The sequence below is a fragment of the Barbatula barbatula genome (genome assembly GCF_947034865.1).
Source record: "Barbatula barbatula genome assembly, chromosome: 3".
In the NCBI taxonomy this organism is placed as follows: Eukaryota; Metazoa; Chordata; class Actinopteri; order Cypriniformes; family Nemacheilidae; genus Barbatula; species Barbatula barbatula.
In genome coordinates, this window is record NC_136764.1 from 27,628,493 (window position 1) to 27,643,299 (window position 14,807).

At 37.9% G+C, this 14,807-nt stretch overlaps 1 protein-coding gene across 2 annotated transcripts; it reads left to right on the forward strand.

Annotated features, from left to right (window-relative positions):
* The first annotated feature begins 325 nt into the window (after positions 1-325).
* On the forward strand, positions 326-13,891 carry ripk1l (receptor (TNFRSF)-interacting serine-threonine kinase 1, like). Of its 2 annotated transcripts, none has more exons than XM_079453560.1 (11): positions 326-447; positions 819-1,001; positions 1,856-2,012; positions 2,126-2,263; positions 3,232-3,466; positions 4,427-4,576; positions 4,781-4,857; positions 5,270-5,345; positions 7,441-8,031; positions 8,418-8,555; positions 13,036-13,891. In XM_079453560.1, exons 2-11 carry the CDS (start codon positions 847-849, stop codon positions 13,308-13,310), a joined length of 1,992 nt encoding a protein of 663 aa, XP_079309686.1. In that variant the 5' UTR covers positions 326-447; positions 819-846; the 3' UTR covers positions 13,311-13,891. The 2 variants fall into 2 exon arrangements, with proteins under 2 accessions (XP_079309686.1, XP_079309685.1); XM_079453559.1 differs by having other exon boundaries at positions 377-534.
* Positions 13,892-14,807: the final 916 nt, after the last annotated feature.

Genomic DNA, 14,807 nt, shown 5'->3' on the forward strand with positions numbered 1-14,807 from the left:
AGGCATAATATTAGACAGCAACCTGTCATTTCACAATCACACGATCACATGACCAGAAAATACGATCACATAACCCCAATGTTATCAACCCTTAAGGGTTACCCATTATCGTATGACTTTAAAGTTCTTTTAATCACAAGATCTCAAAACTCAGGACTTTTGAAAGAATAAATCCACCAAAGGGGGTCGAGCTTTGTCATACGTAGCACCTAAACTCCGGAATAGCCTTCCTGATACTATTCGAGAATCAGACACACTCGCCCAATTTAAATCTACATTAAAATTGCTTTGAATCTTGAAACATTAAACGTTAATAAACGAGCATCACACGAGCTGACGATCTTGTTATCTGGTGTTGATTATGAATGCCTGCCTCATTCTTACTTTCACTTTGTAAATCGATATCACGGAAGCAGGGAAGCAAAGTTATAGGCGCTTTGACACACGGTATGTGCGGTTTTAACTTCTATTGTTCTTCTTCTGATCTTCTTTTTACCTGTCGCCATCTCGACTAGAGTCAACAAAACAGATAAGGCAAGTTGATTTCTTTCCTTTGATAAGCCAATGACATTGACTGCTGGTGTAGTTCAAAAAGTTTTTATCCACTTAAGTAAACAGAACTAAATGTTTTTAAAGTAAAAGGGGCAGATCTGCCATACATGTTGCTTGTTCAAAGATGTAACTGATTTTCTGTGATTCTTCTTCGTACCGATAACGCAAATATTCTACACACATGAAGTGGTCGTCCGTTGATTTCGTCATCCGGAGGCAAACCTCAAACATGTTGGTCTTTTTTATATGATTTATTTTGCTTTTAGGGTAATCTAATTTAAGCACAAAAACAGAATGGCAACCGAACGCCTGAATCGTATGACGTCTAAAGATCTGATTAAGAAAGAGCTGTTGGATTATGGAGGCTTTGGAGAAGTGTATCTGTGTTATCACAAAACACTTGGTCACGTGGTGCTGAAGACTGTCTACACTGGACCTCCACGCAGTGGGTTAGTACAGTCATTTTTGTCCGCCGTACACGCTTGACCTAAACTAAACTTGAAAAACAAGGTGCCTACTCCTAAGTAATGGAAACTACTTATTTATGCACACAGTGAACCTAACGAACCCCCTGCTATTCCCTCGTGAACCGCCGGGGGTCCGCGAACCCCAGTTCGGGAAACACTGGGTACTAACCCATGAGCCATAAACCCATGAGGAACTTATAATTCCAACGAGGAACAATACAAAATGAAGTAATTGTTTGCTTAATGTACAGACACCATAAAATTACTAAAAACATTATAATAAAATATGAATAACAATGAATAGGTCTGTCATAAAGAACTAATAGACTAAACGAATGTCATATTTTAGAAACTCGCCATAGCTTCACAATACATATAATTTATTATTTGTATTGCGATATATAGTGCCCCAATGTGCCACCGCAAGGAGTCATATACATTTTTAAAATTGAAAATATACCATATACGGTAGGGGTGTAACGGTACAGTACGTGTATTCTTACTAAACCGTCACGGGCAACATTCCAAATATAGTCATCATTCCTATGCCCTACTCCTTTGAAGTGCAAATCGCTGACGTAAAGAATGCTGACAAGCCAGCTGAATATAATGAGGAAATTACGTCGCTTGTAGTGCCAAGTGTATTCCAAACGTCTATATAATGGCACGTAAATGCCCTGCTCACTTCAAAGTCTAAACTCCAAGGATCTGCCCTTCAAAGTAATTTTCCTCGTGACGGTTCGCCACGAATACACGTACCGTTACACCCCAATATACAGTATACATATATGGTTACATCTATAATGGTATCTTGACTTTTTTCCATGTTTGTCAAGCCGACAGAAGCAATCTCTCCTAGATGAGGGCAGCCTGATGAGCAGATTAAACCATCCAAGAGTTGTCAAGCTGTTAGGTGTCATTTTGGAAGATTGTGACTACTCTTTAGTCATGGAGCTGATTCCTAAAGGCAATCTGCTTTGTATGCTTCAGAAGGTAATATCAGGGTGATGACTTTAGATTGAAAAACATTATTAGCTTTCTTTCATCACCGCAAGCTGTTGTAACACTTGCAAAAGTGTACTTATTCTGTCATGCTTTTGTACTAGGTAACTGTCCCATTATCTCTGTCGGGACGGTTCATTGTGGAAATCTTGGAAGGAATGGTTTATCTCACAGAAAACCAAGTTATTCACAAAGACCTTAAACCAGAGAACATCCTGGTGGACAATCATTTTCATATAAAGGTATACAGTTAATTTCTGAATGATATCCGAATCCAACCAAATATCACCTTTGTAAAGTTGTCCACTATATGAAAAAATGGTTACTGAAACCAGGTTAGATTGTGGTCCTATGAGGCTCCAGCGGCCTCATGTATCAGCACTTCGTTAACGTGAGAATGTGCGTTCGTCCACGCTAACTTCATGTCTGGTATGAGGTTTTTTTTGTGCGTCCGCACATTTACAGCTTTGTCTGCACGCAATGTTTTAGTATGGAATCATTGCAGTATTTGTACATAAGGCCCCTGGTCATCACAACATCTTTGGAGTCATCCTGTTGTAACTACAAAGTTTAAAACATGAAAAAAAGGATCTTGCGGTGTATTGGAATTCAGATTTTGCAAATTGTGACTTGCATTACTCAACTATGACTTTTAAACAATGATGCAATGATGACAAACTCACAAATAATTGTACTTCTAACTTACTCTAAAACAATAAAGCACAATTTACTTACAACAGTGATACAATCTAAGGTGAGGTACAAACTCTCTAGTTTTAGCGTTAAGTAATTCTGTTGTTGCTCAGTCTGCTTCATGTTGTTCCAAACCTGTAAGATAGAAAGCATGTTTGTAACTGAGGTGGCCGGACTCTGTTGACTTTTAATGCACTGGAAAAGATTGAATGAAAACTGAATAGTGACTAAAGCTGTCACTCTCAATCTGCTTTTGTGTATCACGAAAGAAACAATGTCACAGAGGTTGGCTTCATTTTAACTTTTGGGTGAGCTTTCTCATTGGCTCTGCAGCTGCATCTATTTTTTGGCCGGCAAGAGGCCAAATCTGTTTTCCTTAACCATTGTAAAGGATTACTTGATTTTTTTATTTGTCTCTAGCCTGATAGTTAGAGTTGTCATTGCATGCTAAATACTATATTTCTCATTTCTAAACTCTATATTTAAATTGAATCATTTTTTATTTGTTCCGAATCAGATAGCAGACCTCGGCCTGGCCACATCTGAAGCATGGAGCAAACTGACAAAAGAGGAATCTCGCCGACGGAGTCGTTTGGGCAAGAAGTCCTCCTATATGCGAGCTTCTGGCACGTTGTGCTACATGGCCCCAGAACACCTTGAAAGCATCCACACCCATTCCACTGAAAAATCTGACGTCTACAGTTTTGCCATTGTAGTCTGGGTCATCCTCACTGGTCAAGAGCCTTTCGAAAGTAAGCGACTGCCTTTTATATTATCTAATGCCTATGCAATATTTTTTTGTCGTTATACTTTTCTGCGCTCGCAAAAGTTTAAGAAGTTATGCCAGCGAAGAAATGGTTCTCCTGGTCGAGTCTGGTTTCTCCCAAGGTTATTCTTCCATTCATATACATCATTGGAGTTTTTGTTCCTTGCCACTGTTGGCCACTGTTGGGCTGACATCAGGTTTAGGGATTTATACTTGACTGTTGCCTTTACGATTTTAGTGTAATATGTTAAAGACATCAAGCTATTCTTCCCAAGAATGCTATTTTTGCAGTCCATTTGTGCAGCTATTCGTGCGGTCCAAATTCCCTTTGACTTGTTGATAATTGATCTATCGTCTACCTCATGTTTTGTAGGACTCGCATTAATACCATGAGACTTGTACTCTGTAATAATACTTTGTTTACAATGCCTATACATGAGTGTATATATGTACAGTATATTAGAAATGCAGCGATACCGATGCCAATTATTCAGAGTTTTATCTGTCGATGCATATTCTAAACATTAAATCATTATTTCTTAACTTTTTGATTGTTATTAATTGATATAATGACGTTTCTTATGGTTTTCAACACATTTATATCATTATTCTATGTTTGTTCAATTTATGTTATCTTTTTTTTTACAGGTGCTTTGATGCAATGCAAATTGTAAAAAGCACTATAAAAATAAATTTGACCTATGTTTAGAAAAATATGAATATTCTGAATTTTCCAATCTTTTTACACTATAAGTCATTTTCTTTCTTTTGCATCTAGCTGATGTCTAAATGTTAAAAAGCAGCCTTTTAGGAGCTAAGTTTGCTCTTTTTAGACTTTTGAAGGCTTCTCGAAGGAAAACTTTTACTCCTTTTTAACATTTAAAACATCATATTTGGAACACTTTTAGTGACCAAAACTTGTGTATGTAAATTGTGTTTCTTTCAGATGCCCGAAGTGAAGAGCACATCTGCCACTGTGTGTGTCAGGGGGAACGTCCCAGTAAAGCACATATCCCAGATGACACGCCATCAGAAATCATTGACCTTATGGAAACATGCTGGCATAAGGACCCTCACAGCCGTCCCACATTTAAAGGTGTGTCTATAGTGGATGAAGCACTGAATTGCTTTTTAAACCCCATGATGGCTAGTGAAATTTACCAGACAGAAATTATGTATATGATAATCAAGTGATACCTGAGGAATGTCTAGCTATTTTTGCATATATTAAATGTACTTTAGTGAAAAAACACTACTGCTCAGTTATATAAATGTTTAATCATCATTGCTTCATTTACAGAGAACTATACAAAAATCTTACCATTTTACCAGGAGAAGCTGGAAGCTAGTGTAGAAGGAGATTTGCTCAATTTTATGGTGAGTGGATGTTAGAGAATTGTCATAATATTTAAGTTTTCCAGGGTACTGAATGGGAAAAGAAGAAACGTGAATGAATAATTCATCAGAGCACAAGGGGGCGGGGTCAAGACACGAGACAGGAGTGCATATGGCACAAAGAAACAAACAATGGCCATGTGCTTCCAAACATAGACTGTGGAACTGCCACGATTGTATCACCATAAATTAGTAAAAAACAGCAGCTACAAAGAGGACAGGATTGTGTCAGTATTTACACATTTTCACGGTCATCATGAATTTAGAACAATGATGTGCAATGCTTTAAACAACAAAAAATTAAGATTGTTAAAACAGGCATTTGGGTGAGAGACTTGGTCAGGATGGCTTTGGGGAAATGCATGACAACTAACTCTACTTTTTCTCCTGGCAGACATTGTATGAGGGTCCAGAAGATCTTGTAGAGAAATTGAAATTCCTCACAACTTCAGAAGCACACATGCCTGAGGGTATGCTAATCTCATTTGCAAAATGATTCAGAGTTACGTGTATATTAGAGGTACTATGCAGTGACAAAAGGCATAACTCATGTTCTAGGAAGTAACTGTTCCTTAAACAAATAAAGAGTGATTAAATACTGCAGTTTTACCATTGAAAACATAATTTTTTTTACATTTGTTTTATGTTTGAATACATAATAATGATACATTTAATTGCAATTAAAAGTTGCTTTCTCAAAGCACTTCACAATAGACATCGCATCAGATAAATCAAGACAATTTGTAAAAAAATATTTAATATAACAGCAAAAAAACAATTAAAAGCAATCCTAAAATAAAATGTTTTAAGAAGAGATTTAAAGATCACAAGCGAATTTGCCACCCTGATGTCCGCCGGTAGAGATTTCCAGAGCTTATTAGCGTATGAGGAGAATGCTCTATCACCCATTGTGCGAAGCCGTGTCTTGGGAACCAATAAAAGGCCACATTGAGAATTTTCGACATGGTATGTACGGCAATAACAGGTCAGACAGGTACTGCGGAGCCAGGTTATGCAAAGCAATAAATGTTAACATAAGGATTTTAAAATCAATACGGTATCTTACAGGGAGCCAGTGTAGAGACTCCAACACAGGAGAAATATGATCACAAAACCAGGCCCCAGAAAGAATTCTAGCAGCTGAGTTTTGCACTTATTGTAACTTGTTAGTGGAGTTTTTTGATACTCCAGCTAGAAGACCATTACAATAGTCAATACGCAAAAACAAAGGAACCTCTCAGCAACTGCAAAGGATAACATAGGACGTAAACAGGCTATATTTCTCAGATGGAAAAAGGATCTCTTTACTGTATTCTGCATAAAAGGCCCAAATGACAGCGAAGCATAAACATTTCTCACAGATTATTTTTTGGTGTGCTTTGAAACTCCAAGGTGGCACTGTCGATAGAAAGAGTTATAAAGCCTGCATTTCACAACTGATGGGGAGAGCCAATGAGGATAACTTCGGTTTTGGAGCCATTTATCAGACATCCAGTTCTTGATCACGTCAACACTGTTAGATAAATGCACAACATCCACATGTTGACCTGGTCTTGAATAAATATAAATGGTATTCAACATTTTTTACCATTAAAACATGCATGTGATGCCTGCTGTGAGTCAGAATGTCTTCTTGATTTCCTAAAATCTAATTTTTAATCATAAAAACTACAAACACCCATAGACATGTATGTTACGTTTAAATTTATATTTAGTTTAACATGATTCAATCATTGACCGTTGTTCCACATGTTTATGTCTAGTTTCATTAACATGAAATAAAAATGGTACAATCTAAACATGAAATAAAATGGTAAAATCTAATCGGATACAGTACTTCATGTAGTGGGAACATGAATGAATCAAGTAAATCCATCAAAATGTCAGAACAACTAGATTGAATAACTTTTGATTAACTTCTACCTAATAGCAACAAGGGCTTCTTTTAAACATGAAACTATGTACGATGACATGAGGTAAAGCAAGAGCTGAGATCTGAAAAAAATGGATCACGGCATTAACATCATAAAACAATTATAGAAACAATCAAAATAGTCTTTAATGTGTCAGTTCTCAGCCTAAGCAAATGCTCTACTCTTCAGCATAATAGTATCCTCCTAAACTTCTTTTAAAAAAGCATAAAATAACACTGTTTAGACATTTACACTCATTATTAAATCAAATGCAAAGCATGGTGGAAATAAATCATGTTAAATCAACATGTTTAGTTAAAGTAAATTGTTCGTGAGTGTTTTAGCGACTTGATTGAAACAACGAAAACATGGAGTTAAGCCAAAAAGTTACCATTACAAGTCAGTTTAACATGATGATGCAATTGTTTTTCAGTGTTAATTCTCATAAATGGCATTAAATCAAAACAAATTTAAGTAAAGTGAACAGTTTTTTTTGGAGTGTGCATTGGCACGTAGCAACACAAAAAGTTTTGTATTAATGTTTGTGATTATGTTTAGTAGATCTTTCTCACTTAATACATACTACAGTTTTACCATGATGTTCAAAAAATTCAAATGACATAATGCACATTGATGTTTTGTGCATTGGCAGAGCCTTTGACTCTATCAAGAGACTCCCCAGCATCTTTGAGGAGTTCAGACATCGGTCCAGTGGAGGCCAGCATTGAAGACCTCAGCTTCATGCCCTCTAGAGAGTCTATTCTAGAGGTTGATGCAGCACCGTTAAGCTCTCCCAATTTAGAGCTAAAGTTGGCACAGGAGTACAACTACCACAAATATGGCAGCCGTATAGATGAACCGGATTTCTTGCCGCAAAGCATTTACAATCCACTACCACAGCAACCAGCCAGTAGCAGATGCCTTAGGGATGCTTCTTCTCAGGTATCATCGGTGAAGTCTTGGACTAAGCATAGCCCATGTCCAAATCCAGAGGAAGAGGTCCAATGGAGGTCTGCAACTGCTCCAAGTTTATTTGATGATTTTCGCAGGACAGAAAATTTAAATCATTTGTCAGGGCTGGGTTCTGAATATTACAGGCCCCAGCATCAACTATATGATCGAATGAAGTCCTGTCCTGAAAGTGGATGCCCTGAAGCAGAACTGCTCATGCTGGATTCAAATCCTGGCTTACGTTGTAGCGCACCTGTCATATGTCCTCCGTCAGACTCGGGTGCAGCTTCAGGTAGTGTAAACGGTCTCTGTACTTTATTATTCTTGGGACGAAGGCTGCAGAATCAGTCTCTTTTCTTTACTGTATCTTCACTGCGATGATTTTAATGGAGTGTCCTTTATTAGTAGATACAGTAGATACGATAGATAGATAGATAGATAGATAGATAGATAGATAGATAGATAGATAGATAGATAGATAGTCAGGACCACCTGCCACACCCTTTGGAAAGGAAAGAAAAGGAATCATTTTCTTTCGTTTTACTTTGTCAGTGGCAGTGTTTCTGTTCAAAATGAAAGATTTTATAAAGTGTTCATAATTTTTGCTTTTGCATGATTACATTTCTCCTCAGAGTATCATTGCTTACATGTCTTCAACTTTGTTTTTCTGTCCAACAGTGTTTATCTCAAATGCTCAGGCGATTCAGATTGGAAGCAACAACACAATGAATTTACGGACCACTCAAAGCAGCTCTCACAGCTCATTATCCACAGGATCCAACAGAGCCAGATACAATGAGCTGCTACAGAAATATGGTATGATTTTCCAAAATATATCTCTTTCAAACACTGTATAGTAGGGTTGGGATGACGTGCATTCGTACTGAACTGTCACAGGGAAAATTCCAAACAAAGTCATAATTCCTATGCCCTACTCCCTTTGAAGGGCAGATCCTTGGAGTTTTGACTTTGGAGTGAGCAGGGCATTTATGTAGACGTTTGGAATACACTTGGCAAAATAAGCGACTTAATTTCTTAATTATCTTCAGCTGGCATGTTCCTGTCACAACAATCAGCAGATGTCACTGTTTTAACGGCATAAATTAAGAATAAAACCTAACTGATTGCAAATAAACATACAAAGTTTTTCAAATATGCTATATAATATATAAACTTTTTATAAAACTTTTCATAATATCGCTCCAGTACCTCTTAGGTACAGTTAAATAACTAAATATAAATCTGGTATAAAAAATCTATTCTAAAATCGTTTTTAAAATAATCACATTAGTTAGGTGAGTCGGTTTCCCCCCAGCATTTACATTTTACATTTAGTCATTAAGCAGACGCTTTTATCCAAAGCGACTTACAAAGAGTTTGGGGACCAATAAGCGATATTTCATACAAAGAGCAATAGTACAATATGTGTGTAGCAAAGTTCGTAAGAAGGGAAGGAAGGAGGCGGGAACCGGCGAACATTCAAACTTTAAAACTTTAATTAAATAAACAATAAACACTGAACACGGAAGTAGCCGACAGCCACCTCACGGTAGACTGCCGGCCATAAAACATACACCAACTAAACACAGTTTCGGGCCCGGTCCTCTCTCGTCAACAGTCCTGCCGAACATCCATTTAAGCTCCCAATCTCCTCCGTGATAAGATGCGGGACCGGTGCGCGCACAGCTGCTTGCACTGATCACTCACGCCACCGGCCCTGCGTCACGGCTCTCGTCCTGCCTTCCTCACCACAATGTGCTAATACAAAGTTACTAGTTTCAACAAAAGCTAGACCACTACCTGTTGAGAGAAGAGGGTTAGTGTACTTTCTTTTTTCATTTTTCTGTCAAGTATTCGCCGAAGAGGTGTTTTAAGTAGTTTTTTGAAGGTTGTGAGAGATGTGGTTGACCGGACCGCATTGGGAAGAATGTTATACCAACAAGGAGTTGTGAAGGAGAATGAGCGGGAAAGGGATTTAGTGCCCTTCTGAGAAGGCATTACAAGGCGCCGCTCGTTTGCTGAACGCAGGGTTCTTGACGGGGTGTAGGAGTGTTGTAGGGTGTGAAAGTATGCCGGCGCAGATCCAGTGATAGTCCTGTATGCAAACATCAGTGACTTGAATCTGATCCGGGCTTCAACCAGTAGCCAGTGGAGAGAGATGAAAAGGGGTGTCACATGAGCCCTCTTGGATTGGAAGACGAGTTGTGCTGCTGCGTTTTGAACCAGCTGAAGTGGTTTGATAGCCTTTGCAGGAAGACCAGCAAGGAGAGCATTGCAGTAGTCCAACCATGAGATGACCAGGGCCTGGACAAGGAGTTGTGGCGCATGCTCAGTGAGATACGGTCTAACCTTGCGAATGTTAAATAGGCATATCGACAGGATCGCGTTGTCTTTGCAATGTGATCATTGAAGGACAGCTGTTCATCAAATATGACTCTGAGGTTCTTGGCTGATTCGGAGGGAGTGAAATCAATTATAGACACTGGTTCATGAGTTTACCTGTTTCGAAAGCGTCCATCACTACTATTTTTTTGTCATCATTTGGCTAGCATTGCATTGTATGATCAGGCTCTTATTCATGCAAAGGTTTTTAAACCATTAATGCTTCATTCAAGCTTCACCTTCATTCATAGATGAATGATGGCATTAGTAACACTTTCCTTGAAGCATGCATGTAAAGCCTTGTAGTGCCCCTCTTTATGCATTGTAATGTCTTATAAATAATTGTTTCTACAGTTAATACATTATAACACTTAGCAATTCATTGTTACACTACACATTTGAAATGGTTATAATTATTTACAACAACATAAAATGCATTACAACACGCATTATGAAGAATTATAATGCTTTTTACATAACTCTTATAACTCTTTATAATGCATTATACATACATGCTTCAAGGAAAGTGTTACCGAAATGGTAAATAATGGGATTTAACAGAATTACCAAAATACTAGAATCTAAAAGTATATAAGTACAGTCATAGCCAAAATTGTTGGCACCCCTGAAATTTTTCCAGAAAATCAAATATTTCTCACAGAAAACTATTGCATTAACACATGTTTTGCTATACACATGTTTATACCCTTTGTGTGTATTGGAACAAAACCAAAAAAAGGAGGGAAAAAAGCAAATTTGACATAATGTACCACAAAACTCCAAAAATGACCTGGTCAAAATAGTTGGCACCCTTTCAAAATTGTGGATAAATAAGATTGTTTAATGCATGTGATGCTCCTGAAAGCAGATAAAAAGAAGAGAAGTTGACTTATTCTTTGCATTGTGTGTCTGTGTGTGCCACACTAAGCATGGACAACAGAAAGAGGAAAAGAGAACTGTCTGAGGACTTGAGAACCAAAATTGTGGAAAAATATCAACAATCTCAAGGTTACAAGTCCATTTCCAGTGATCTAGATGTTCCTTTGTCCACTGTGCGCAACATTATCAAGAAGTTTGCAACCCATGGCACTGTAGCTAATCTCCCTGGACGAGGATGGAAGAGAAAAATTGATAAAAGGTTGCAACGCAGGATAGTCCGGATGGTGGATAAGCAGCCCCAAACAAGTTCCAAAGAAATTCAAGCTGTCCTGCAGGCTCAGGGTGCATCAGTGTCAGCGCGAACTATCCGTCAACATTTAAATGAAATGAAACGCTATGGCAGGAGACCCAGGAGGACCCCACTGCTGACACGGAGACATAAAAAAGCAAGACTACAGTTTGCCAAAATGTACTTGAGTAAGCCTAAAACGTCTTGTGGACAGATGAGACCAAAATAGAGCTTTTTGGTAAAGCACATCATTCTACTGTTTACCAAAAGCGGAATGAGGCCTACAAAGAAAAGAAAACAGTACCTACAGTCAAATATGGTGGAGGTTCAAAGATGTTTTGGGGTTGTTTTGCTGCCTCTGGCACTGGGTGCCTTGACTGTGTGCAAGGCATAATAAAATCTGAGGATTACCAAAGGATTTTGGGTCGCAATGTAGGGCCCAGTGTCAGAAAGCTGGGTTTGCGTCTGAGATCGTGGGTCTTTCAGCAGGACAATGACCCCAAACATACTTCAAAAAGCACAAAGAAATGGATGGCAACAAAGCGCTGGAGAGTTCTGAAGTGGCCAGCAATGAGTCCAGATCTAAATCCCATTGCACACCTGTTGAGAGATCTTAAAATTGCTGTTGGGAAAAGGCGCCCTTCCAATATGAGAGACCTGGAGCAGTTTGCAAAGGAAGAGTGGTCCAAAATTCCGGGTGAGAGGTGTAAGAAATTTATTGATTGTTATAGGAAGCGATTGATTTCAGTTATTTTTTCCAAAGGGTGTGCAACCAAATATTAAGTTAAGGGTGCCAATAAATTTGTTCAGGTCATTTTTTGAGTTTTTTTGTGACATTATGTGAAATAAGCTTTTTCCCTCCTTGTTTTCGTTTTGTTCCAATACACACAAAGGGAATAAACACGTGTATAGCAAAACATGTGTTAATGCAATACTTTTCTGTGAGAAAAACTTGATTTTCTGAACATATTTCAGGGGTGCCAACAATTTTGGCCATGACTGTATATCTTTAAAAAATCATGTTATGTCAAATAAATCGTGATAAATTTACAAAAATTTTTTTATCGTTTTAATATTTAAAACTCATCTTTGAGCATCAAAGGAGCTTATGCAAAATATTTTTCCATTAAAAATCATTTCTACATGCCTTAATATAACTTGAATGTAACAACACACCATTACCTCATTTAGCATATGGGAATTCATAATTATTCATAATTAGTCCAAACCTAATTGCAACAGCTTGGACTGTAGATATATACCTACGTAGATGCAGCAGTTCCAGACACTGCTAAAGCCAGTTTCGCAATGCACATGTGAGAACCATGTACTCACGTTGCAGTAACTGTTTCAAAGCTATGCACTATCCCTGCCTATTTATGGCTCGAACTGCGGATCGCAGTCAACTCTGTTGATCAGTTTGTGTAGTATATTTCAGGAATTAGTTGCAAACAAGTCGGCAAGTCAAAACATCAAAGGCAAAAGAAGCCAAGCTACACAGGAGCATGTGGATGTGCAATGCGTTCTTTTAAATGATTTGAACAATAAGCTAAATTGAATCAAATGAACTCCACAATAAAGGGAAGACCTATTTGCATAGGTTATTATTATCATATCATGATGTTGTCATTAACATCCCCACTCCATTTATTATTAAAAATCTAATTGTTTTATTTGAGCGCTAAAACAAATCTCATATGACTCTTACTATTTTTTTTCTTTTTCTCATTGTGTTTTCATAATTAGAGGACCATGCAATTACGGAATTCCACCTGGACATTGTTCGTCAGAACATTGGGAGTAACTGGAAACGCGTTGCTCGTAAACTAGGTCTGACTGAAATAGACGTGGAGACCATCGAGCATGACTATGACCGTGATGGGCTGTTAGAAAAGGTGCACCAGATGTTGGAGTGCTGGAAGATGAGGGAGGGAGTTCTGGGTTTTACTTTAGGTAACCTGTGTCGTGCATTGGATGGCTGCACCAAACATGATGTTATCATGCAGCTATTGGTTCTATAAAGTATAATAGTGCCCTGTGTATGTTTTATCCTGGAGGGTGGGGCCAAATGGATTGTCAAATAAATAGTTTGCCTGCCATGCACACTATGAAAATGTACTAATAAAATGTACCAATCCTGCATACAATTCTGAACCAAGAACTATTTGTTCTGGATTCAGGGAGTATGTGTCACTATTAAACTAATTGCATGTTATTTTATGGGCTTTTGGATGCTACAGCAATGTGAAGAATAATTTGTGAACCTTTTTCACATGCATGTCTGTATTACTATACTTGTATATGTAACAAATAAGATGATTTTTGATTTCTATAAAAATATGTTTTAGTAATGATGCTGACCTTTATTATTGAAATGTTTCCTTTCTGTTGTGAATTCCTCAAATTTCTATTTTTCAAGTTTTGTTGCTTTATTTTCAAATAGTTTTATTGCATATATAAAATATTTACATTAATTCATTTAGAAGACACTTAACTACAGACTACCGTAACTTGCAAGTCAATAACGATGTCATAAGCACCAACAATGCAGGTCTGCTATAACAGACAGGGATTGAGGTCTTTGATTAAAACATGTTGAGACAAATCAATGGCACTTATTTGTCAGTAAACCTTCTCCGTAAAACTTACATTAGTTAAAGCACTTGGAACCAGGAACACTTCCCATAACAATTTATGTACTTCTTGCATTAAATCGAATTGTGAAGAACAGCAATCTACTCTTTTACATTTGTGCATTTGGTAGACGCTTTTATCCAAAGGGCCTTACTGTAATGAGGATGCGGAGGTGGCTTTAGAATCCATATGCGGAAGTTTATGGTCAACATCCAACAACACACAACTTGAGATCAGTCCACACAAACAAACAATCCAGAAAGGGAAATCCGTAAATCAATGGTCGGAGAACTAGGCAGAATCATACACTTGCAGACAAACAGAAAAATAGAAACAACGCTTGGTAAGGCAGGGTTAAACTGGCAATACTTCGCGATGTAAAAGCACACGGTCACAACTTAAGTAGTCCCAAACAGGAAGTGAATGTAGAAGCAGCAGAGGGAGCGTTCAGTCAGTACTCGGGTGATGACTCCCTCTGCTGGTTTGGCATTACACTTACATTGCTTTGTTTCTATCTATGGGCAATCCCTGGAATCGAACCAATGACCTTGGTGTTGCTAGCGCCATGTTCCAACCACTGTACCACATGAAAGCTAGTTTTGGCTGTCTTGTCGCATTGTTCTGAGACTACTACAGTGAGCAGGATGCAGTCCATGCCCAGACATGATGGTAGGAAAACCTGTTATCTACCTTTTTACTATGTTTAATCATTTTTATTTAACCTAGTCGTGTAAGCACTGTCGAGCTAGTAGAGAGAGCTGCTGGGGGATTTGGGGCTGCTTGACAGTTTTTGTATTAAGTAATATCACTTTAAATGTAACGCTCTCCAAAATGTATGTATTATTACATTTAGGAATGCATAGTCCGTTTACTTTTTGACCTGT